Source organism: Nyctereutes procyonoides, unplaced genomic scaffold (genome assembly GCF_905146905.1).
Source record: "Nyctereutes procyonoides isolate TBG_1078 unplaced genomic scaffold, NYPRO_anot_genome, whole genome shotgun sequence".
NCBI classification, from domain to species: Eukaryota; Metazoa; Chordata; class Mammalia; order Carnivora; family Canidae; genus Nyctereutes; species Nyctereutes procyonoides.
This window is the reverse complement of record NW_026575121.1, coordinates 15,955,266-15,978,132: the sequence shown is the minus strand read 5'-3', so window position 1 is coordinate 15,978,132 and position 22,867 is coordinate 15,955,266. Positions and strand designations below refer to the sequence as shown.

General features: G+C 41.8%; 1 protein-coding gene and 1 non-coding gene across 2 annotated transcripts in view; one reads left to right on the top strand and one right to left on the bottom strand.

Annotated features, from left to right (window-relative positions):
• Positions 1-2,095: 2,095 nt before the first annotated feature.
• DIAPH3 (diaphanous related formin 3) overlaps positions 2,096-22,867 on the top strand; it is a 489,880-nt gene continuing 469,108 nt past the window's right edge. Inside the window, exon 1 of the mRNA XM_055336191.1 lies at positions 2,096-2,365. Within this exon, the coding sequence (XP_055192166.1) occupies positions 2,186-2,365 (180 nt within the window). The 5' untranslated portion in view covers positions 2,096-2,185. The remainder of the gene's footprint in view (positions 2,366-22,867) is intronic.
• LOC129516693 (U4 spliceosomal RNA) lies at positions 3,359-3,494 on the bottom strand. Its single transcript, XR_008665830.1, has one exon. It is a non-coding gene; the product is annotated as a U4 spliceosomal RNA (small nuclear RNA).

Here is a 22,867-nt window from a genome sequence, read left to right as displayed (position 1 = left end):
GTTTCTTTCTTTCTTTTTTCTTTAAAGATTTTATTTATTTATTCATTCATGAGGGACACACACAGAGAGAGAGAGAGAGAGACAGAGAGGCAGAGACACAGACAGAAGGAGAAGCAGGCTCCACGCAGGGAGCCTGTTGTGGGACTTGATCCTGGGTTTCCAGGATCACGCCCTGGGTCAAAGGCAGGCACTAAACTGCTGAGCCACCCAGGGATCCCCCCTAAAGTTGTTTCTTGTACCCAAATCAGGACTGCATGTTTACCAGAGTCTTGGCCCACACCACTTGCATGTAGCCAGAAGACGGATAACTTAAGGAAATAGTTCAAAGGAAAAGATGACTTTAAAAGAGGGAACAAGCACACTGATGTGTGGGAAAACTGCTTTAGCCTTGAGGCCTGATCTTGGCTATACTCAACAAACTTGCATGGTTTCAGCTCCAGGCCCTTCATTGTACATCCTCAAGATTTTTCAGCTCTATGGTCTTGAGCGCTCTGGGCCTTGCTTCTCACCCAGAACGTCTTGTATCTGATGGCCTGCCACTCTTTCCTGCCTGGTGAAAATCCATGGACTCTTCCTTTTGGCTTTCCAGATCTGCTCCTTCAGATTGGAAATATCCCCCTTCTTTGTTTTCAATGAACCTTTAAAATGACTGCTATGGGGATGCCTGGGTGGCTCAGCGGTTGAGCATCTATCTGCCTTTGGCCCAGGGCGTGATCCTGGAGATCCGGGATCGAGTGGGGATCCGGGATTGAGTCCCACGACGGGCTCCCTGCATGGAGCCTGCTTCTCCCTCTGCCTGTGTCTCTCATGAATAAATAAATAAATAAATAAATCTAAAAAAAAAAAATAACTGCTATATATTTATATTATTTTGTTATTTGTGTAAAGGTTTGTGAACCACTGACTGTGAGCTCCTTAGGGACGTGGCCAAGCCCCTTCTGATTTTTAGCGGACCCTTCTGCCGCCCCAGAGCAGGCCCTCAGCACTTAGGTACTCAGCAGGTGCTCGGTAGGTCCAGAAAGCATCCTTTGGGAGCATCCTGGTTGCTGTTGTTCTCACCTGCCTACCACCTTTTCAGGTTCCGAGATGTGGGAGAGCTAGGTTCTCGTCTCACGGAGTCCCAGAATGAATCTCGGGGAGAAAGAAGAGTAAAGCAATAGTAGTGCATTAAGCAAAGACACAGAGCAAGCTCCCAGAAGTGAGAGGGGTCTGGGCAGGGCTGCCAATGAGGTGTTTTTTTTTTTTAACTGGCCTTTTATAGAGAACCTGACTAGGGAGATTTCGGCCTTGAGATGTCTTGTGCCATCTTGAGTGAATGGCATGGTTTTGTTGTTGTTTTGGGTCTGGGGAGTCTCTGCGATTACTCTGTAGCCATCAAAGGAAGATACTCCCCAACATTTGAGGCCCGGTGGCCGGATCTGCTTCCTTATCTCTGGTTGTGTTGCATCTCGGTGTCCTTGGGATTTATGGGAGTCTGACTCGGGGGCCTTGCCCTTATCGGTCCCGGCCCAGCCCCATCTGTCCCTTTCCTCTTCCCAGCGGCCCATCCCACCAGGGCCCTCCGGAGTGTTGAGCTTTGTAAGCGCATTGCTGCATCTTACCCTGCCTTCCAGGAGGGCCTTACCGGGGATGCTCTTCTCCGCGGTGGTGGTCTGGGGAGTGCCCCTGATTTGGGACCAGCTCTGATGGAAGTAGGACTCTTAAGGGTTGGCAGAGGCCTTCTCCTTCCAGAGCTTCTCAGACGGTGGAGCAGAGGGTCTCGCCCGCCCTTCCAGGTTAGCAGGAACCGGTTCCCCCAATTCCCAATTCCCGGGAGGCTCTCACGCCTTCCGGACCCGGTCCCACCCGGGCCGGGTCACGGCGGAGCGGCTAGGACCGCCAGAGGGCTTGAACGGCCAAACGGAGGGGCCGCACAGCCAATCACGTTTCGCTCTGCCCGGAAAAGGCGGGTCGTGGGCGTGGCGATGTTGGCAACGCCGCGCCTGATTGGCCGGCGCGGAGCCGTCCGCGGTGGCGGGAGTTTTTGGACGTGCTGGCAGCGGCCCCGGGCAGCAGCGGTTGGGCCGTGAGTTGGGCCGGCGCGGCGGGACCGGGCGGGACCGGGCGGGCAGGTCCCCTCTGGCGGGCTCGCTGTGCCGCCGCCTTTTGTCCCCCACCCCGCCGCACCCCGGAGCTGCGGGGAAAGATGGATCGGCCCCGGCCGCGGCCGCACCACCCGAAGCCCGGCTCCGCCGCCGCGGGGGCGCCCTACCCCGCCTCCGCCTCGCTCCGCAGCTGCAGGGAAAGCAAGATGCCGCGCAGGAAGGGCCCCCAGCGCCCTCCGCCCGGCGCCGTCGAGGAGCCTGGAGAGAAGCGCCCCAAGTTCGTGAGTGTCTCCCCGAGCTGTGCTGGGGCAGCTCCTGCCTTCCCCGAGGGCCGCGGCTCGGGTCCGGGATCCTAAAAGTTCATTCAACTTTGACCCACGGGGTGGACCCACGGTGCCTGGGGGATGGGGATGGGGGTGGGGATGAGGATGGGGTGGGGATGGGGTGGGGATGGGGTGGGGAAATTTTGTTCTAGGTTTCCAGAGCTGCCAATCTCCCAATAGATTTACGGGCCCAGGGCCTAATTCCGTTTGGCTGACACTTGCACTGATCATTGAGTTGCCCCAAGTTCCTTCTGGCCGGCAGGAAAAGCAGGTCGAGTATGTATGTATTGACGTCACCGAGGTGAACATTGCTTTTTTTTTTTTTTTTTAAGACTTTATTTATTCATAGAGACAGAGAGAGAGAGAGAGAGAGAGAGAGAGAGAGGCAGGGACACAGGCAGAGGGAGAAGCAGGCTCCGTGCAGGGAGCCCGATGTGGGACCCGATCCCGGGTCTCCAGGATCATGCCCTGGGCCGAAGGCAGGTGCTAAACCGCTGAGCCACCCGGGCTGCCCAACATTGCATTTATTTATTTATTTATTTTTCCAACATTGCATTTTTTTTTTTTTTTTAAGTCGAACTTCTCCCCACCTCTCTAGCGTCTTGAGGCTACCAGACATTGCAAAGTGAACTTTTAGGTGATAGGATTTCTTTTTCGGCTTAATTTTAAGGACAATAATTTTTTATTTTTATTTTTTTAAAGGCAGATGTGATTTTCCCAAGTAGGAACAACTCGTTTTAAAAAAAAGAATTTTTTTTTTTATTGGAGTTCAATTTGCCAACATTTAGCATAACACCCAGTGCTCGTCCTGCCAAGTGCCCCCCTCAGTGCCCATCACCCAGTCACCACCCCCGCCCACCTCCCCTTCCACTATCCCTTGTTCGTTTCCCAGTGTTAGGTGTCTCTCATAGGAACAACTCGTTTTAAAACTTGGCGGGCTGTGTAGTCACTGCTAAGGAATGTTTTGCTTAGATGTGCAAAGAAGCCAAAGTATTTGAAACTCGCCATTCTGGGAAAAGTTTTCAATTAGCAATAATCGCGCCTCGGATAAACCTCATTGGCTACGATACTGCCACTTCGCAAAGCTGAAACTCGCCATTCTGGTTGCTTCTCTTAGTCACTTTGTCTCCCGAGGCAGCTGTCATGATCAGAGAGGCTTGCAGATCTTTTTGTTGGTGTCAGCTAGTGAAAATAGGCGGCGATGATGGTTTTATATATGTGTGTGTAAGTAAATTACAGAAGGGTTGATAGCTTTGGGGTGAATCAAACAATTGAAAATTTAATATTGGACCAGTCCATTTTCCTTAGGAGTATGGAAGACTTTTTAAGTTGTAGGTAAAATTATACATGTGCCTTCTGTAAACAAGACTCATTAGGAATTTAAGTCAGGACACACACATTAAAGGAGTAGAGATTTGTGGAGGGGGTGTGAGTTGCTAAGCCTAACAGTTAGTTAATAATGATGGTTGAATGAAACTGGGAGCTGAGCTATAAATGTGTATCAGAATACTGAAAATGAGGGATAACATGGATTAATTTTGCTAAATTAAATATCCACATGGCCATGGGCCAAGTGAAGTTTTGCGGGAGGGTCAACTATGTTGTTACTGTTATTTTAACAGAGTTGAGGAATGAATAGGATGGAATTAAACTGGCAAATGCAGGATTCTAGCCAGTATGAGAAGAATCCTGGGGCAATGAGTCTTCTTCCTTTTAGAGGCTGCTCTCTGGGTTAATAATGTCATTCCGTTTTGTTTCTCACTCCTGTGCTCCAGAATGCATGAGGTACGATTTTCTGTGACTCTTCCAGCAAGAATGTCTTGAAAACAGAACCTACACTAATATTTAGATTTAGTTTCATTGAAGGATATATCTGGCGATTTGGATCCTAGTCTGTTCATTTCTTTAAGTACGTTAAAAGGGTTGTTGTAAAGATAAAAAGACCTCTAAAAGCAATCCTTTGAGGCTTAAAAGTTAATAAACATGTCTAACACAGTGTTTGCTTTTATTTTTTAAGATTTACTTATTTAAGAGAGAGAGAGAGAGAGAGAGAGAGAGCACCTGAGCGAGTGTGTATATAGGGAAGGGGCAGGGGAAATGGGAGAGAGAGTTCCATGGCAGACTGCTGATTGCAGCGCCTGTCGGACTCGATCTCACCACCCTGAGATCATGACCTGAGCAGAAACCAAGACTCGATCCCTTAACTGACTGTGCCACCCAGGCGCCCCCACGGTGTTTGTTTTTAGATAGGAGTCTAATTTGAATCATGGCTTTATAATTAATTTAGAGGTAATTTGGACTATTCCTAATCCCCGAAACTAATTTGGATTCTTGCTTACATGGTAGTTTCTTTAGCTGTATTTTCCATCTCACTAATTCTGTTATCAGCGATATTTAATCTGCTATTTAACTTGTTTGGGATATTTAAATTTAGCAATTACAGTTGACTCTTGAACAACATGGTTTTGAATTGTGGAGGTCTACTTATGCATAGATTTCCTACAGTATGGTACTGGAAATTTCTTTTTTCTTATGGTTTTCTTAATAACATTTTCTTTTCCCTAACTTTGTTGTAAGAATCCAGTATATAATATAGCATACAAAATATATGTTAATTGGTTTATGTTATTGGTAAGGCGTCCAGTCAACAGTAGGCTATTGATAGTAAGTTTTGGGGGAGTCAAAAGTTATACACGAATTTTCATTGCATGGGGATTGATCGGTGCCCCTAACCCCTAGGTTGTTCAAGGGTCAACTGTATTTTTTCAGTTCTGTAGGTTCCATTTATTTCTTTTTCAAATCTGCCTGGTCATTCCTGACAGTTCTTTGTTTCCTATTAGTTTCATTTTTAAGGCATTTCCTATGTTTGAGTCCTTTTGTTCTTTATCTGATAGTTCAGGTGTGTGCAGTTTTTGGACCATGTGCATTGACTCACACTCATGGTGGCTTATTCCCTTCTGTGCTTGTTGAGCTTTGTAAGCGCATTGCTGTATCTTAACCTGTCTTCCAGGAGGCCTTACCAGGAATGCTGTTCTCCGGAGTGTTTTTCTGGGAGTGCCACTGATTTGGGACCACCTCTTATGGAAGTAGGACTCTTAAGAGAGCCCGGAGTTCCATCCTGAGCCCTTACTCTGTACCCAGCCTTTCTGAGCTGCTCTTCTCAGTTGGCCTGCTTCCGCACTGCTCTCAGTCTCAGCCTCATAACTCTTGTTTTGAGGATGGACACCCATCTCTGGAGACTGTCCCTTGCTTGTCAGATCTCAGCAGTGCCTCTGATAGTGAAGAGCTAGATTCTTTTGTCACCAAGTCAAAGAATGGATCTCGTGGACAAGGAAGAGTGAGCAAAGCAATACAAGTTTATTAAGCAGAGATACAGAGAAAACTCTCAGAAGTGAGAGGGGTCCCAACAAGGTTGCCACTGAGGCCTTTCAGTGTCAGTCTTTTATTGAGCACCCAGCCAGGGAGCCCACTGCCTTGAGATCCTTGTTCAGTCTTGGTTTGAGCAGGGACTATTGATAACACCTTAATGACTTCTTTGTGGTCTGGTGAGTTTTTGTGGTTACTTGGTAGCCATTAAAAGAAGATATTCCCTAACATTTTGGAGCTGGGGAGCCAGGTTTATTTATTTATTTATTTATTTATTTATTTATTTATTTATTTATTTATTTATTTATTTTTTTCTGTTTTTGCTGCTCTATCTCTGTTTCCTTGGAATAGGTAGGAGCCTGTATCTGGGCCTTTTGTTGTCCTTGGGATCTATGGGACCCCACAGATTTCTGGGAGCCTTTCCCTTATCTTTCCCTGTCTAGCCCCATCTGCCTCTAACTCCTTCCTACATCACCTATACATGTGATTCCTCTGTAGCTTGGTTTGCTGGACTGCTAGGTGTTGAGTCAGTTCTTGGCTTCCTCTTGATTTTCTATGGAGCCATGTTAGCCTGTTAGTGATGTCACTCCTGTGGGCTAATTTAGGTGTTTGGTGTTTTGCATGCTCCACAAAGCTGTAAGCTGGTAGTAGAAGTGAGTAACTGGCCGCTTGCTCCAGTCTTAGATTAGGAAGGCACAAACTCTGGTGCCTGCTGAAATCTTGTTTTACTTTGAGGCTTGATAAAGCAAACACATCCTTGTTTTCTACCATAGGTATAGTCATGAGTCTCAAGTTACTTTTGAATTGTATATAAAAGTTTGTAGTACAGAATTTCTCCCCATAGATCTGTATAAATAGTAGAAATTGCTCTATTGTAAATGTGTAATATTTTGGCTGCACAGGAAATTAATGATGTGTGGGCTGTTTGTGAACTAACTGACTTGACTTCAGTAGAAAATATGGTAAGCAGTGAGTATGAGGTGCTGGCGATAGTTACTAGGGGATAGGATGGAACCATTGGAGGCTGGGGGTCAAGGCAGGTACCTGGAAGAAGGCTGTGAGAAGGTAGAAAGAGTTCAGGAGGATCATTAAACTTTGCCCTGTCCTAGGTCACACTCTCAGTACCTGAATCCAAGCCTGAGTCCAATTCCCCTTCTAGAACAAAATAAAACGGTTGCCCTACTTTCATGAAATGCCTTTCAGTGATATTGGGCACTTTGTTTCTACCTTTTACTACTCCTAGAAACAAACAGTACAAGCAGTACAAACAGTGGTGGCCCCCATATCTAGATTGAGAACAGGATGTATGGCTTCTGGAGAAGTCTACATCTCAGGGCTGTGGGCCAGTTTTTTGGTAGGAGGCCTGTGCATTTGGTGATCCTAGTTGGCAGAGTAGCTCTTATGTTTAATTAGGAATATCCTTTAAAAGTTCTCACAGACTTTAGTGTAAATCTTGCATCTAATTTTATGGTTTCCATCAAACAGATTGTTAATTATTATTTAATTATGTCATTATAGTACCTTCAATTTTGGTTGTGAGAGGTTTTTCACCCTGTCCAGTAATATCTGTATGTCTCCCATCGTGGGCATCATCACTAATAACAGTTAACCTTAATGAACCAAGCTCTGTTCTAGGTGTCCTACACACACACACTCTCACATTCTCCTTTAACCCTTACAACAACCCTATGAGGTGTGTATTTTAGCTTTGTTTGCTGGTTGGGAGAAGCAGAGTGCAGAGGTTGAATTTTGAATTGCCTTAGTTCACACAGCTGCGTGTTGGTGAGGATGGGATTTGAAGCCAGGCAAGCTATCTTCCATATTTTTAGTCGTTGTCCTGTATTACTTTCCCATGCTATTGGGAATTTTAATCTTTACTACTTTTCTCATTCAGGAACCATTAAAAATAGTAACACCTTTAATGAGTACAGAATTAGTAATTTCCTGATCCTAGGCAGATTGTGAGGTAGGAAGAGGTAATGAAGTTGGAGTACTATTGTCTATTGTACTGGGAACTTGAGTGGAGTTGAAATCAGAGTAGGCTTGATGAGATTTCTCTCCATAGCAGGGTGGTATTGAAATACCTTACCACTGGGAGTAATTTTTTCAAATAGCAAATCAAATAATCATTATGAACTTAGGGGAGGATTTAAGAGTTTTAATAAGTTAAAATTTGGTGCTGGAATATTTAAGTTACTAGCTTATTAATGAGAACTGTTTGGAAATGCTTGCCATAGGTTGTATTCTCCAAAAATACCCACTGCCATCCTTTCTTAACAGTTTTTTTTTTTTTATTAGAAGAGGCATTATGAATAGCATTTATGAGCAGTAACTTGGTTGCTTTGGGTTTATTTGGAGGCAGGTGTGGCAGGCTGAATAATGAGCACCCTCCAAGGATAGTCATGTCTTAATCCCTGAAACCTGTGTTACCTTGTATCGAAAAAAAGGACTTCAAGTTAAGGTTTTTAGAATGGGGACATTGTTCTGTATTACCAGGCTGGGCCCTAAATGCAAACACAGATGTCCTTGTAAGGGGGAGGCAGGAGAGAGATTTGACCACAGAAAAGGAGAAGGTGATGTGATTCTTAAGGCAGAGATTGGCAATGTAGCCACAAGCCTAAGAATGTTGGCAGCCATCAGAACCTGGAAGAGGGAAGAACTGGTGTCCTCTAGAGCTTCCAGAGGGAGGGAGGTACTGCTAACACCTTGACCTGAGCCTGGTGAAACTGTTTTCTGATTTCAGGCCTCCAGCGGTGAGAGTACGCATTTTTGTTTTAAGCCATCAAGTTTGTGGTGATTTGTTTTGGCAGCCGAAGGAAACAAACACAGACAGTGTAGTTATGAGGGTGATCACATTGAAAGGAGGTGTGGTCTAACAGTTTACATCAGATTCGTCTAAATCTCTTCCTTGTATCATTTTGTTTTGGACTCTGTAATGTGGGTGGGTGGGGTGGTGCTGGTGTGGATAGAAGAGTCACAGTTTGGTCCTCTGGAACAGCGACTAGAACTTGAGTTCATCTTGTTCTGCCATCGTAGTTTTGTAGTTGCTAGAAAGCTGAGAAAAGGTGGAGGTGGTTTCTGGGTGCTCTTTTTTTTTTTTGAGTTTATTTCTTCCTTGAGTCCTAAGCTAAAGTGATGCTTTCAGTTGTCCTGAATTGTCAAGACTTGGAGACAGTGTTCTTATTTGAAGGCTTTAGTCACTTGAGAGTGTCCTTCATGCCCAAATCCACCCAATCCATCCAACATTGAAAGGATCATTTATTTTATTCAGGCCAGTCTTCTAAGTCAATTGCCTGAATTGCCCCAGACTTTTTTTTTTTTTCCTGTTTATCCTTACTAACAAGAGAAAAGAAGTTTTTTTTGTCTGTTTGTGTGTTTGTTAATACATGACTTATCAAAAGAAACAAAATATGCCAATTGGCTTTTGGGAGTATGTTTAGCTGCTGAAAATAGATGATATATGGCAATTATTACTTCTGGATCACTCTGGATCTTTTGTGTGTGTGTGTGTGGGTAGGTAGAAAGGGGTGGGAGTAGGGATAATTGACTCAGATTTAGAGCAAGGCTTAATTGCTTTTTTTCAAAGACTCATGTCTTTAATTATGAAGCAAGCAAACTGACATACATTTATTACACTGTGAAACCTTGCATCTCATCTAGTCTGTCTTGTAGCAATTGCTTCTGAACAGATGTTACCTGAAACACCTTTGTGCAGTTGGTAGAATGCTAAAATTTGTCATGCTTTTATTATTGTTGTCGTGAATTAACTCTACTTTATGGCATAACTTTATTGCTGTGTCCTAGAATCTTTATATATTTATTGCCTTATAAATTGGATTTAAAATTGGCTTTTTATATAGAATGTAAATTAACATGTGTATAACTTGTTTATGCTTGCAGAATAATACAGGAAAAAAACTGCTACGTATTATACTAATGTAAGTGTCTTTAACTCAGCACATAGTATCCTCCAAACCAGGAATGAAATGAGTGCTACAGAAATATGCTTACCATCACACTCTGCTTGTTTCTCCCAGAAACTAATTTGACTTTTAGATCTATAAAATATAGATTAAGCATAACCTTTTACTTCATGGGATATTAAGGATCAAAGCATGAGCTTTCTTTGAACAGGATCTACAAAGGTAACTTTTCTCTCCATAGCAGCAGGGTGGCATTGAAATACCTTACCATTGGGAGTAATTTTCTCAAATAGCAAATCAAATAATCATTATTAACTTAGGGGAGGATTTAGGAGTTTCAATAAGTTAAGTTTTGGTGCTAGAATATTTAAGTTACTAGCTAATTAATGAGAACCGTTTGGAAATGCTTGCCTTCGATTGTGTTCTCCAAAAAGACCCACTGCCATGCTTTCTTAACAGTTTTTTTTTTTTTTTTAATAGAAGAGACATGTGAATAGCATTTATGAGCAGTGACTTGGACCACTGTTAGGGTTTGAATCCTAGCTCTGTTATGCATTCTCTTGGGCAAGTTGCTTCTCTCTGTGCCTCAGTTTGCTCATGTGTAACATGGGATTGTTGGGAAGATTAGAAGTTACTGTGTGATGGGCCTAGGTTAGTACCTGGCTTTTTGTAACCACTATGTAAATATTTGCCATTTATAGGATTGTTGTTGCTGTCATCATCAGTAGTAATAGTAGTAGTACAAATTTTTCCAGTTTTTAAGGCTTCAGGGATACTACATTGGATATTTGAATGACTTTCCTAGACTGGAAACTCCTAACAGGGTCAGGCTTTTTCCTAGTGGTGTGGAAGGGGCAGAGTCCTGCTGTTATCATTCTGTTGTCCTGTTGTCATTCTGGCATGCCAGGTGACATTCAGGTTGATGCAGGCTTGTGATTGTGATGGCCAAATGGTCAGAGCAAGTTTCTCAAGCTTTTGAGAGGTTATGTTTTTATATGTAAAATGGGGATCATGAAACTATGACTCTTGCATACAAATGAAACTTAGAAAAGATACCTATGAAGGAGACAACCTCAAACTTAGAAAAAAAATTCTTGTGATACTTCAATGTGGACTTGAATAATAATAAAAATAATGTTTCTTATATATGTATAGATATAAAGTAAAAATATAACTCCTTATGCTTATGGCTCTTTTACAACTATAAAACTCAAACAGATTTACACATAAAACCCAAAACAAAACTATAAAACCAATAAAATTCAAATGAACAACAACATTAATTTAATGTGATTAATGATGATGTTTTGCTGAAATTAAGTCATTGTTGTTGGATTTAATAGTGGGAAGATATGGTTTGCTGTTTTCCTTTTCGTCAGCTTGACTCTTGGATGAAACTGGAATCCCAGACGCTGAGGAAGCAAAGGACAGTGATAAAGTGAAAGACTGAGCCCCACACTATCGGTAGAGGCCTGTCATCTACCATTACTATCTTTTTCACAAAATCTTAACGTGAGGCTCTGGATGAAGTAGTAAACTCTTATAAATCTGTTTATGATTAAAAAAAATAATCTAGCCATATGTAGATATTTTCTATTCAATTGTATGGAATTGTTGAAAAGGAGTAGGGGCCAAGACCACCAGCATCTCATTTTCAAATTTCTTGAAATTTGACTTGCCATAGCTCTGAGTATGTGGTTCCTTGAATAGTGTCATCTTGGAATTAAGGACAGTCTTTGGAATGGGATTCTTCCTAAACAGAGGAGATTATGAAAACCTAGTGTGATTGTTGTTTGGCCTTCTTCTAGTGCCCTGTTGTGGTACACACACACACATACACACACACACAAGTGTGACCACCACAAACACCACAGGAAGGAAGGACTACGGTTGTAGAGTGGTTGTTCAGATTTCCAGATTATGCTTATGTTACTTTGAATGTTTAAGATAATCTTAGAAAAATACAGCATTTAAAAAGTCTTGTGGACCTGGAGTGTCCATGAAAGGATTGGCAGAGTCAGTTTGAGGAATCCAAGACGTGACTTAAGAAGTTAGTAGAGTACTTGAATCTGGCAAAGGTTTTGCACCTTTATCTAGCGATGCGCTCAAAGTGATTAGTCTTCGTCTAGCAATGAGCTAAAAGTGATTAGTAAGTGTTTCTCAGTTGTGAAGGGTGTATACAGTGTGCTTCAAAACAGTTTACTTCTTAATAATTTATTGAGGGTAAACATTTCCCTTGCAATTAAAAAATATTTTTTCATAAAAAAGAAGTATAGAACGCCATGTACTCGCCAACAGGTGTCAGAAATGAAGCTTTATAAATCCTATTGAAATGTCTGTTTTCTCCTTTCCTATCAATATCTCCTTGTAATCTTTGTTCTCCATTTCCTTGAGGTAAGGGCCTAGAAGGATTTATATTTATTTCATGAGGGACCTTCATGGGTTAAAGATGGATAAATACCTGTTCAGCTCTCCAAGGAAATTATTAATTCTAGATTATTCTGAAAGTTAGAAAAGTATATGCTTCTTTTGGAGTTATGATGTAGAATTTCTTGAAACTCTTAGACACATGGGTTAATCTAATTGTAGGATCCATAATAGTGCATTTATTTGGCTTATTTTGTTATAAAGTATCTTCCCAGGGTGTGGGGAGTTTTATCCTGTAATTGCTGCATTTTCCTGAGGTGGGTGGTTTATTTGGGCATCAGAAAATGAAACTTGGTAACATTCAGTTTTTAACTAGGATTTACAAATTGGTGACATTAATTATGGATTCTACTATAGTATTAAACTGTTTTGTTGATCAAATCCTTGGGTAGAATGCAATTCATGAGGACAATTACAATTCATTTCTAATGAAAAATCTGACAGCCTGAGAAATGAACATAAAAACCAGAATGCGCATAATCTACAATCAGAAATTCAATGCGACAGTTTCATTTCTTTACAAAAGGTGGTGGTCTCTAATTAAAGCCATACTCTAACTTCATTCAGCCTCTCTTCCAAGGGTATTATTTTGCTCTATTGATATGTTATCTTGAACCTGTTTTCCCTTACTTTATGCATGTATTTGTGAGCTTTTGGAAGTCACTTTCTCTCTTTGCAGTGCTTGGCATAGGCTTGAGTTTGCTAGGGTAGGTCTGTGAATGCTTGGCTAATTGAAAATCTATGCAGAATTACTCTTGTAACCTTATACCATCTGGTTCATTAATCTATTCATGATTAATTTAAATTTAAATGTTATTGATATACTCTAAATGTCTATTTCTTTTTATAAAAGATTTCAGTGGTGGTGGGGAAGGGCATGTAGAGGCTACCAGAAACATATCTGGGTCATTGGAGACCTGAACCTGCCCCTTCACTTCAGGCTCCTCCAGGGGCCGGCAGTGTGGCTTCAGAGCCCCACTGTGATTAAAAGGGCTTAGAATGGATTCAGTGGATTCAAATATGGCTGTGTATCCTTGGGCCAATTAATGAACTTCTGTGCCTCAGTTTTCTTTTCCGTAAAATGGAATAGATAACCGCAGCATGTCCTCTTAGAGATTGTTGTGAGGAACATTTGAGGAAATGCATGTTTCTGTAGCTTGGGCACAGTGCCTAGAGGTTAATACATGACAGCTATTATGAGTTTTACTCTTTTGATTCTTTCTCAGATACCAGAGTAGAGGGGGAAATCTCATCTGTAGTGTTGCATTCTCTAGGGCTGGTCATCTTAAAGGAGATGTGACAGGATCTCAGTTATTAGCTGCATTTTGACCATTCTTTTTACCTTCCTACCTCCCTTTCTCCCTGGGTTCCTGCTAGATACCTGCATTGTGTCCAGGAACCCAACCTTAATTCTAGTGGGGAACACACCAAGAGGTCTGGCTCCTGGACATAGATAACCCCCTCCTTTCTGTTTCATCTGGCCCTCCAGTCCCTTCCTTGCCTCTTCTGCCTCTGTCAGTTTCCTGCTGACCCTGAAACTTTTGAACTAGGATGCCTTCACATTCCTTGCCTCCTTCAACCTACATAAGGTAGACTGGAAGTAAATAACAGAACCTCTGGTTTCCTTGTCCATTTGCCTCAGATCTCCAAGCCTGGAGCAACCCGACAGGCTCTCCTGGGTCTTGGGTCTTGAAGTGGGCTGCTGCATCAGGAGGGAAACCCTCCCAGCTCTGTGAACTGATTCCCTTACACTCAGGATCTCTGGGCCCACTGATGAGCTGGGTCCTCAAAGCTGCTAGATAATAATCATCATCACAATAGCTACATTTATTCAGCTCTCCCAGTGGGCTGGGCACCATTTTAATCAATCCTAATTCACTGCTTTGAAGTAGGCTCTCTCACCACCCCTGTATTGGACATAGTAGAACTGAGGCAGGGAGAAGGGTGTGGGGATTTTCCTGAGCTGCCCTAGCGGGGCGTAGGGAGTGATGGCTACCAGCACAGCCAGTCTAACTCCAGAGTTAGAGCTCTGAACTAGCTCTTTGGTTACCTTCTTTTCCATTTCTCGTAACATTTATGCTTAACCGTTATCAGCACTCTCTTTACCTTCGCTATGGGCCTGATTCCTTTTTGTTGCAAATAGTTTTTTAAATTGAAAACATAATGTATGCACCTCTTGAAAAGGCCAGCAGTGTAGGAGTACAGAACGAGATTCACCGAGACTTCCTTACGTCCCAGACCACCAATTCAGCTTTTTCCCCGAACAGAGGCCATGGTGACTTCTATTAATTTCTTTTGTATTCTTTAATGATATTCTGTGTGTATGTGTAAAATACCCACTTGTACCCACATGGGAACATTCCACAGCTTTCGCTTAAAAGATCTTAGAGATAGTTATGCCTCACTCCTAGCACTCACCTTGACACCTTCTTCAGAGAGAAAATAAAGGCCGTTTTGCTTGAACTTGCTCAATTTCCTGCTGTCTGCACCTGTAATCTTCTATATCTGCAGCACTCCCTCCTTTCCCTTCCAATATCTACAGAAGAAATGTCTGTTTTCCTGTTCAAGGTTAATCCCTTTACCCCTGTTCTTGACCCAGTCCCGTTCCATTAGGTATGCTTCATTCTTTATAGGTTGCATTCTCTAAGGATGCTTCAGTGCCTCCCATTATAAAAGAAAAGGCAGAAGCAAAACCAGCCTCCCTCTCCGACTTTCTCTTGGCCCTTCTCCCCCTCTGAACTCCATGCTCTGCTTCCTTCTCTTATATTCCGTTAGTTCTTTTCACTTATTCATTAAATATTTGAATGCTCTTCATACTAAATATAGCACAGGTAGGTACAGTTTGGTCCTTGTCTTCAGGAGGCTCACATTCAGTCTGGTGTGAAGAGAGGTGTGAACCAACAAACGGGAGGTGTTACCAAGGAGTCCACTTTGTGTCACCTTGAAGGACTCCGCTTCTAAAATTAACCTGGATTAAAATCTTGGCTCCATATTTGGTAGCTGCATGACCTTGGGGAATTACTGTGTTTTTTTGTTTGTTTGTTTCTTCATCTATGAGATGGGAACATCAGTACCTATTTTGTACATTGGATGTGATGATTTAATGTGTTAGAATAGGTGTTGACACATAAGTATTAAACAGCTCTTAGCTTATTGCTGCTATTATGATGGCATTGGGGAAGGGTAGAGTGTTCTCATTGAGGAGGGATTCAGCGACCTCCCATTGGTTCCTCAACGTTGCCTTTGCTTCTGTTCATTCCACTGAAATTGTTTTGGCAGATCAACAGTTGCCAACCTGGTGGCTGATTTTCAAACTTAATCTTACTTGACTTCTTGACAGTTTTAGCACTGCCCTCACTTCTTGAAACCTTTGCTGTGACACGTTCTTCTCTTCTGATCTTTGCTCATCTCTCCTTGCACCCTTTTAAATTAGTGTTCCTAAATACTGTCTCAAGTAATCTTCCAGTTTACACCTCCTTTCAGCATGAGCTTGTCCATTTCTTTAGCTTTTACTACTACCTAGGTCAGTGTTTTTCAGTAGGACTTTCTGTGATGATATGCTCTGTTCTGCTGTGTCCAGTTTGATAGTCACTAGCTCCATGAGGGAAATGCTACCAAAGAGCTGAATTTTTAATTTGGATTAATTTGAATTAATTTAAATAGCCATATGTAGCTAGTGGCCAGTGACAAACTTTGACCTATGTTCCTTTTTAAAGGGACTGCCTGTGGCCCTCATTGTCTTCTCCCCTAAGTCAGACTGCCTGCTGGTGATGTGATGATTTAGTCCTGTTGGATAACATACACATCTTATTCTGGGCAAGATGATGCACTTGCCATCATCAATGATAGGTTTATGAGCAAAACATCAGCCATGACAGAACCAGGTGTGGGATCACACCTGTTAGAATGGCTGTCCTCAAGAAGACAAGAGATAACAAATGATGGTGAGGATATAAAGGGAACACTTTATATGCCCTGGTGGTGGGACTATAAATTGGTTCAGCCACTGTGGAGAAGAATATAGAGGTTCTTCAAAAAATTATAAATAGAACTACTATATAATTCAGCAGTCCCACAGAATATATTATCCAAAGGAAATGAAATCAAGATCTCAAAGATATATCTGCACTCCCATGTGTATTGCAGTATTATTCATAGTAGTCAAGGTATAGAAACAATCTAAATGTCTGTCAACAGATGATTGGATAAAAAAAGATGCAATAGATATACACATACACAATTGAATATTATTCAGCTATGAGAAAGAAGGAAATCCTGACCTTTGTGACAACATGGATGGACCTGGAAGACATTATGCTTAATGAGATAAGCCAGACAGAGAAAGACCTATTATATGATATCACTTATAATGTGGAAACTAAAAAAGCCAGACTTGGACAAACAGACAGAAGAATGGTAGTTACTGGGGGCCAGGGAAGGTGAGAGGGATGGGGGAATTGGGGAGATTTTAAAGGTTATAAACTTCCAACTAGAACCTAAGTTCTAGATCTCTAATGCACAGCATAGTGATTAGAGTCAACAGGTATCGTATCATCTACGGCAAAATCGCTGAGAGACCAGATCTTAAATGTTCTCACTACAGAAATAAGTAACAATGTGATGTGATAGAGGCATCAGCTAATGCTATGATGGTAATCACTGCAATATATAAATGTATGAAATCAACACTTTGTACACCTTAAACTTACACAATGTTGTCAGTTATATTCAAAAAGAAAATAAATAGGGAGGATAATCTTCACACTCTTGCTAGATGTGCAGTCTTCAATAATTTGTACTAGGTTATTAGGATCATTGGGTACCTTGTAGCTATGGCTGTCAGCTGAGGACTTGCCCATGATCCTTGTTATTCTGTTTTATTGGTGTCCTTGAATGGTATGATTATCAGCATGAAACTATGTACTTTTAGAAGTCCTTTACAAATAGACTTGGGTTATTGTTAGAGTGTTGAATTTTGGTGTTGCTGGAAGGTTGCCAAGGGCAATTTAGGCTGTAGTTGCTTGAGCTTGCAGTTTGAATGCAGAAATTGGGGTGCTGAAAACCTAACTTGTGACATAGAATGCTATGTGTTGGAATTTCACTGTGTTGTGATATGACACAGTGCAAATTTGGTGCAGTGTTGGGCTACTCTGTATTTAATCCCATTCATGGATTTATCTTTCAAAATTTCTCTGGATGACAAGTGCAAAAAGCATTAAGATGAGGATCCTCTGTATTTCAGTGTGGGCAGCCTTCGCAGTACAGTGGTAATAGTTTTTGAATCACCAGAAAGAGAAAATAAGTGATCCAGGCTCTTCATGTTTTTCTCTGGAGCCTACTGGATTAGGGTAGCAGCTTCAGGGCAGCTGTTGCGTTTCATAGTTGTTTTTTTTTTTTTTTTTTTTTTAAATAAAGATTTTGTTTGTTTATTCATGAGAGACACAGAGATAGAGGCAGAGGGAGAAGCAGGCTCCCTGTGGGGAGCCTGATGCGGGGCTCCATCCTAGGACCCCGAGATCACGCCCTGAGCCAAAGGCAGACGCTCAACCATTGAGCCATCCAGGCGTCCCTCATAGGTTTTTTTGTGCCAGGCTTAGCATGTTGTCTGCTTCTCTTAGATCCTAACTATATCCAGCTTGGTTAATATTTCTAGAAGAAATGTACAGTGAACTACATTTTATGGATATACTAGGACTGCATGTAAGAGCTGGGATTGTGCTCTTTTTCTCTGTTTTTCAGAGGTTAACTTTGTAATATACAATCATACTTTGGGCTAATTTTCAGTGACAAACCAGTGTAGAGAATAGTAACAAAAAGTAGTAATCAAATTATGCAAGAAAACTTTGCAGTGATTTAGTTTTTATAAAGAGTTCAGACTCCTTCAATAATTTAAAAAAACCTTAATTTTCTTTGATTAGCTATTGCCCTGTAATTTTTTATTTAGATATGTTTTTTTTGAACATGGATATGTTTGTGGCTTATGTTTTAGCCTGAATTGGGAGGGCATAGTTTTATATAGCTTGTGGTATATGCTGCAGATTAAATTCTACAAACTGGAAATAAACTATTCATTCCATCTCTATTATACAGTTAAGAGAGCAACTTTAAGACATAAATGGGGAAACTCCCAAGCAAAATATATTCTTATTAGTTTGTAGAAATCACAATCCCCTACCACCCCCAGTTTCTTATATTCACTTAGCTGAACTATTAAGATACAACTTTGTGGTCGGTGTTACAATACTTATTAATCATCGAGTTGGGATTATGCTCATTTTTCTTGTTAAGATTTCATTTTCAAATTTCTTTCCCTCAGAAACTGCTTCATATCCACTTCCATCCCTAGATTTGATAACAGCAGCTGTCCCATCATAGCAGTGAGGACTGAGAGAAGGTGAATGAGTCTGGGTTTTGGAGTCAAGTGACCAAGGTCCCATTTCCAGCCTGGCCACTTTTCACTCAGGCAAATCACTTCTGTGACACTTCATTTTCTTATCTCTAAGATGGGGATAATGGCTAATTAAATAGGATTGTTGGGTATATCAGTAATTATGAAGAGTGATCAGGAAGTGATGTTAGTAATGATGAGGCAAGCTATATCATAGGAGTACTGAGGGAGGTCTTGGGTTTTCTCTCAGTTAGAGGCTTTTTTGGCTTAAAGAAACAGATTATTGTACAATATCTAGTTTGAAATTGAAAAGGGCAATTGTAAAGACAAGGAGGGGTGGTATCTTCTTGGATCAAGCACAGTTAAGTGTAGCTGTCCTCCCAAGGGTTTGGAACCAAGAACTGAAAGCTGGCAGCTTCTCTCATTCTCTTTTCTGGGGTCATACAGCCTTATTTTGCTTCTTACTAGGCATTTGCTCCATTGTTGTATCTCTGCAGAGTACAGCTTCTACTTTGATCTTCACATAGCCAAGCCCAGAGCCTACCAGTTCCAGGTATACATGCTCTTGGCTCATGCAAGAACAGATTCTCATTCTTATCTCCAAATACCGATTTCTGGTAGAGTGAGGATTTGATTGGCTCTGTTTGGATTTAAGGGTTTAGCTTTGCTCACATCTGGGGTCAGGCCCAGCTCACAAATAACAGTGAAGACTCGGGTACATCCCTGTGACATAGAGAAGGGACTTTGTGCATGAGGCAGAGAAACCAACGATATATACCATATCTACACATATGGGTCTTTGGAGATTCCTTGATGATAGTCTTGGCACTGGAAGACTGAGTTCAGAAGAATTTGTCCAGGTCAGTGGTTTTTAACCCTGACTGCACATTACAGTCACTTGGGGGAGCTTTATGACAGGCTCTCCTTTGAATATTCTGATATAGTTGGTTTGGAAGATTACTCAAGGAAGGAAAACAAAAACATTTCAGCTGATTCTCTTGTGTGGCCAGGTTGAAAACCCTGACCTAAAATGTTCCCTGTAGTAGGTCTAGGGGCTCAAAGATGAGGGAAATAGGGCCCCTGGCATATTAAAAATAAAACAAAGTAAAAAAAAAAAGAAAAGAAAATGAAAGACATAAACTGTGAACAATGTTTGTGACTCAAGGGAATTGTAAACAAAGAGCTTTGGATGAAGAGAGGTGGGCTCATAATTTTTTTTTCATATCATTTCTTGATGATAATGAAGGGTGACCCACCCTTACCACAGGTTTATATATACCTATTCAGTATGTTTGGTTACCTCCCATCTCATTCACCCATCTAGCTTGTCCGTGTCCTGAAGTCTAGGTCCTGGGGATGGCATTGGGCAACTGTCACTGCTTGAGTTCTCAGCTCCAAAGAAAAATGACAACACATGAGAGGCCTCAGCCACTGTAAAGAGAATGGTCCAGTATAACTGACACCCAGCAAATAAGAGCTGCTGGCAAAATGATCCTGACAAGCATCTCAGGAGCCCCTGCTCAGTTTGGGAGGGGGACCTGCACACATTTACATCAATAACAAATGGATTTAAGTGGATTAGAGGATGACTTCAGTGCCCAGTGGGAGGAGACTATTGGATGTGGCCTTGAGGATAATCATGGTGACCTGAACCAAGGTGATGCTGGTGGGGTGTTAGCTAATATTTATTAAAGCCTCTTCACTACCAGGTGTGGTACGATGGGAACTTGATGTGACCTCTCCAACTAAAGCTCCTAACAAGCCTATGGGGACAGGTGCTTTCTGTTATCCTGGTACCAGGAGAAACTGAGGCTCAGAGAGCCCAGGGTCACACAGCTGATCAGTATCCAAGCTGGATTCCAAACTAGGTGAGTTTGCGTCTAGAACCCAGGCTGTTAGCCTCTACCTGGGGAACACAGGGCAGTATATAAGAGCCCCAGGAGAGGCATGCTGTGGGAAAGTTCCAGGATCTTCCTGAAGCAGGTGGCATTTGAAAGGTGAGTAGTTGAGGTGCAGGGTAGCAGAAACAGCCTGAGCGCAGGTATTGAGGAGCAAGGGACTAGGGTAGTGTCTCAGTCAGAACCCAGACAAGAAACAGAAACACTGGTGGGTCAATTTAACAGGGGAATTGTTTACAAAAGTGTCAGAGGGGAAAGGGCAAAGAGGAGATACTGTCTGAGAAGGACCCTGTGGCAGGGCTTAGATATCGGTGGGCACTTGACCATTTGTGAACACCTTGTGGGAGGACACCCTAGGGCTGTTGCTCAGGCTCCGGTGGGGTCTGGGGGATTATGCTGTAAGGAAACTGCTGTAATTATACTTTTTTTTCTAACTTCCTTTCTCCAAATGTGCTTGGCTGTTCCTTCGACTACTCCCCTGCTTCCTCCCCCGCCCCATAACTAATTCTACATTTAAAAAGTAGTTTTGTGAATACAATAGAACTAGCCAAGTTGGTCCCAAAAAATGCCTTTGTGGTCTTTACAGAGTTTTGAAAATATTTCTAATACTTTTTAGTAAGTGAGCCAAGAAGCCCCTTAAAGAGCCCTGAAGGAATTGGTTGAGAGCAGCCCTGTTGCTTGTGTTTCCTCTGGGGCATTTTGCATCATGTGCAGATACAACTCTTGTTTACTGGTTAAGTTGATTACTCATAGCGTGTTTTTATACTTCTTGTGTTTGTGACCATTCCCTTAGGGGAATAAAAAAGCCCGTGGCCTTGACATGGTCTGGTGCTCACCTGCTGCAGGGCCCTCCCTTTCTTTTGACTTGTCTTGCTGTAGCTGCGCTGGTTCCCTGTTCCTTGCGCACCCTAGACTCGTTCCTGTCTGGGGGCTGTTTTTCCTCGGAGATTCCTTCCTCCAAGTCCACACAGCTGCCCTGAGTCCGCTTTCTGTTCTGCTCCAACGCCACTTTATCAGTCACACCTATGCTGGTCCCAGCTCCCCACATTGAAAATTGCAACCTGCAAACACTCCCACCTTGCTTTCTGGCCTCCCCTAACCTTGGGCTTCTCTTCTTTTCATAACAAGTGGCCCCTTCTAACACCCTCTGTAACTTGTTTATTGTGTTCTTCCCCAATGGAAGGAAAGTTCTGGGGGGTCTGGGTGGCTGGGTTAAGCAGCTGCCTTCAGCTCAGGTCATGATCCCAGGGTACTGGGATCAAGCCCCACATGAGGCTCCCTGCTCAGTGGGGAATCTCCTTCTCCTTCTCCCTTTGCCTGCCACTCCCTCTGCTTGTGTGCTCACCTGCGTGCTCTGTCAAATAAATATAATCTTAAAAAAAAAATTCCTTTAGGACAGGAGTCCTTTTTTTATTTACTAGTGTACCTCTTATCAAGAATATAGTAATATTTAATAAACATTGGTTGAGCGCATGCCTTAGGATTCTGTTATGCTGTCAGAAGAGGAAATTTTGTGTTCCACGTTTTATCCAAATCATGCTAAAGATTAATTTGACTTTAGTCTTCAATCGTGGCTATAAGATTTGCCTGTTAATAGCATGTATGTAAGCATGTGTAATTAGCAACAAGAGATTGCATTGCCTTCTGGTCACTGTTGAACACTTCTGATACGTGCTTCTTTCAGCTGTCTCGTTGTGGTTATTATCTTGCTGCTCTTTTAGCTTTAAGCTTCTAAGGGCAGGGACCAAGTCCTCATCATTTTTAATGTAGTGTTTTGCCCATGTTGGCAGCCTAATTGTGCAGGAAGAAGATTAGGAGTATGAGATTAGGTTTTGCTTAAAATCCTAAATCCTATTTTATTTTGGTAACATGTCCTTGTTTGCATTAAAAAGTTATCAGGTGAGTGGTATTTACCTTAACATCCTCAACATAGCATGAGATCGTTTACATTTACAATAAAGAAAAATGATAGATTTCTTTTATCTCTGCCATTAATAAGTGTCATAAAATAGAAAAATAAAGCTAAGTCAATATATTATTGCCACAGAAATTGAATTTTTGTCAAAAGGATTTGTGCTTGTGATGTAGTGATTCGTATATTTTTCTTGGAATTAAGTCTCTAGCAGGTGACATCAATAATTCACAAAACCAAGGAGCTTTTTGAAATTGGTTAATTTATATATGTGAATTACAAAACCAGTGAATAATGTGCTTAATGTATTCTGACATATTTGAAAATATGCATTGAAAAACCCCTATCCTATTACAGTCTGTGTTTACAGTATTAGATTTTTTAGGTTTTTTTTTTCTTTTTTTACTTTTACTACTTACATTATTATTTGAAAAGGAACTTATCTGTATTTTCTGCTTGGTGTGGTATTATCCACTGTGATGTAAAAAAGCTTTTCTCATTATAAAAATAAGTAAGCCTATTCTAGACAACTAGGAAAATACAGGA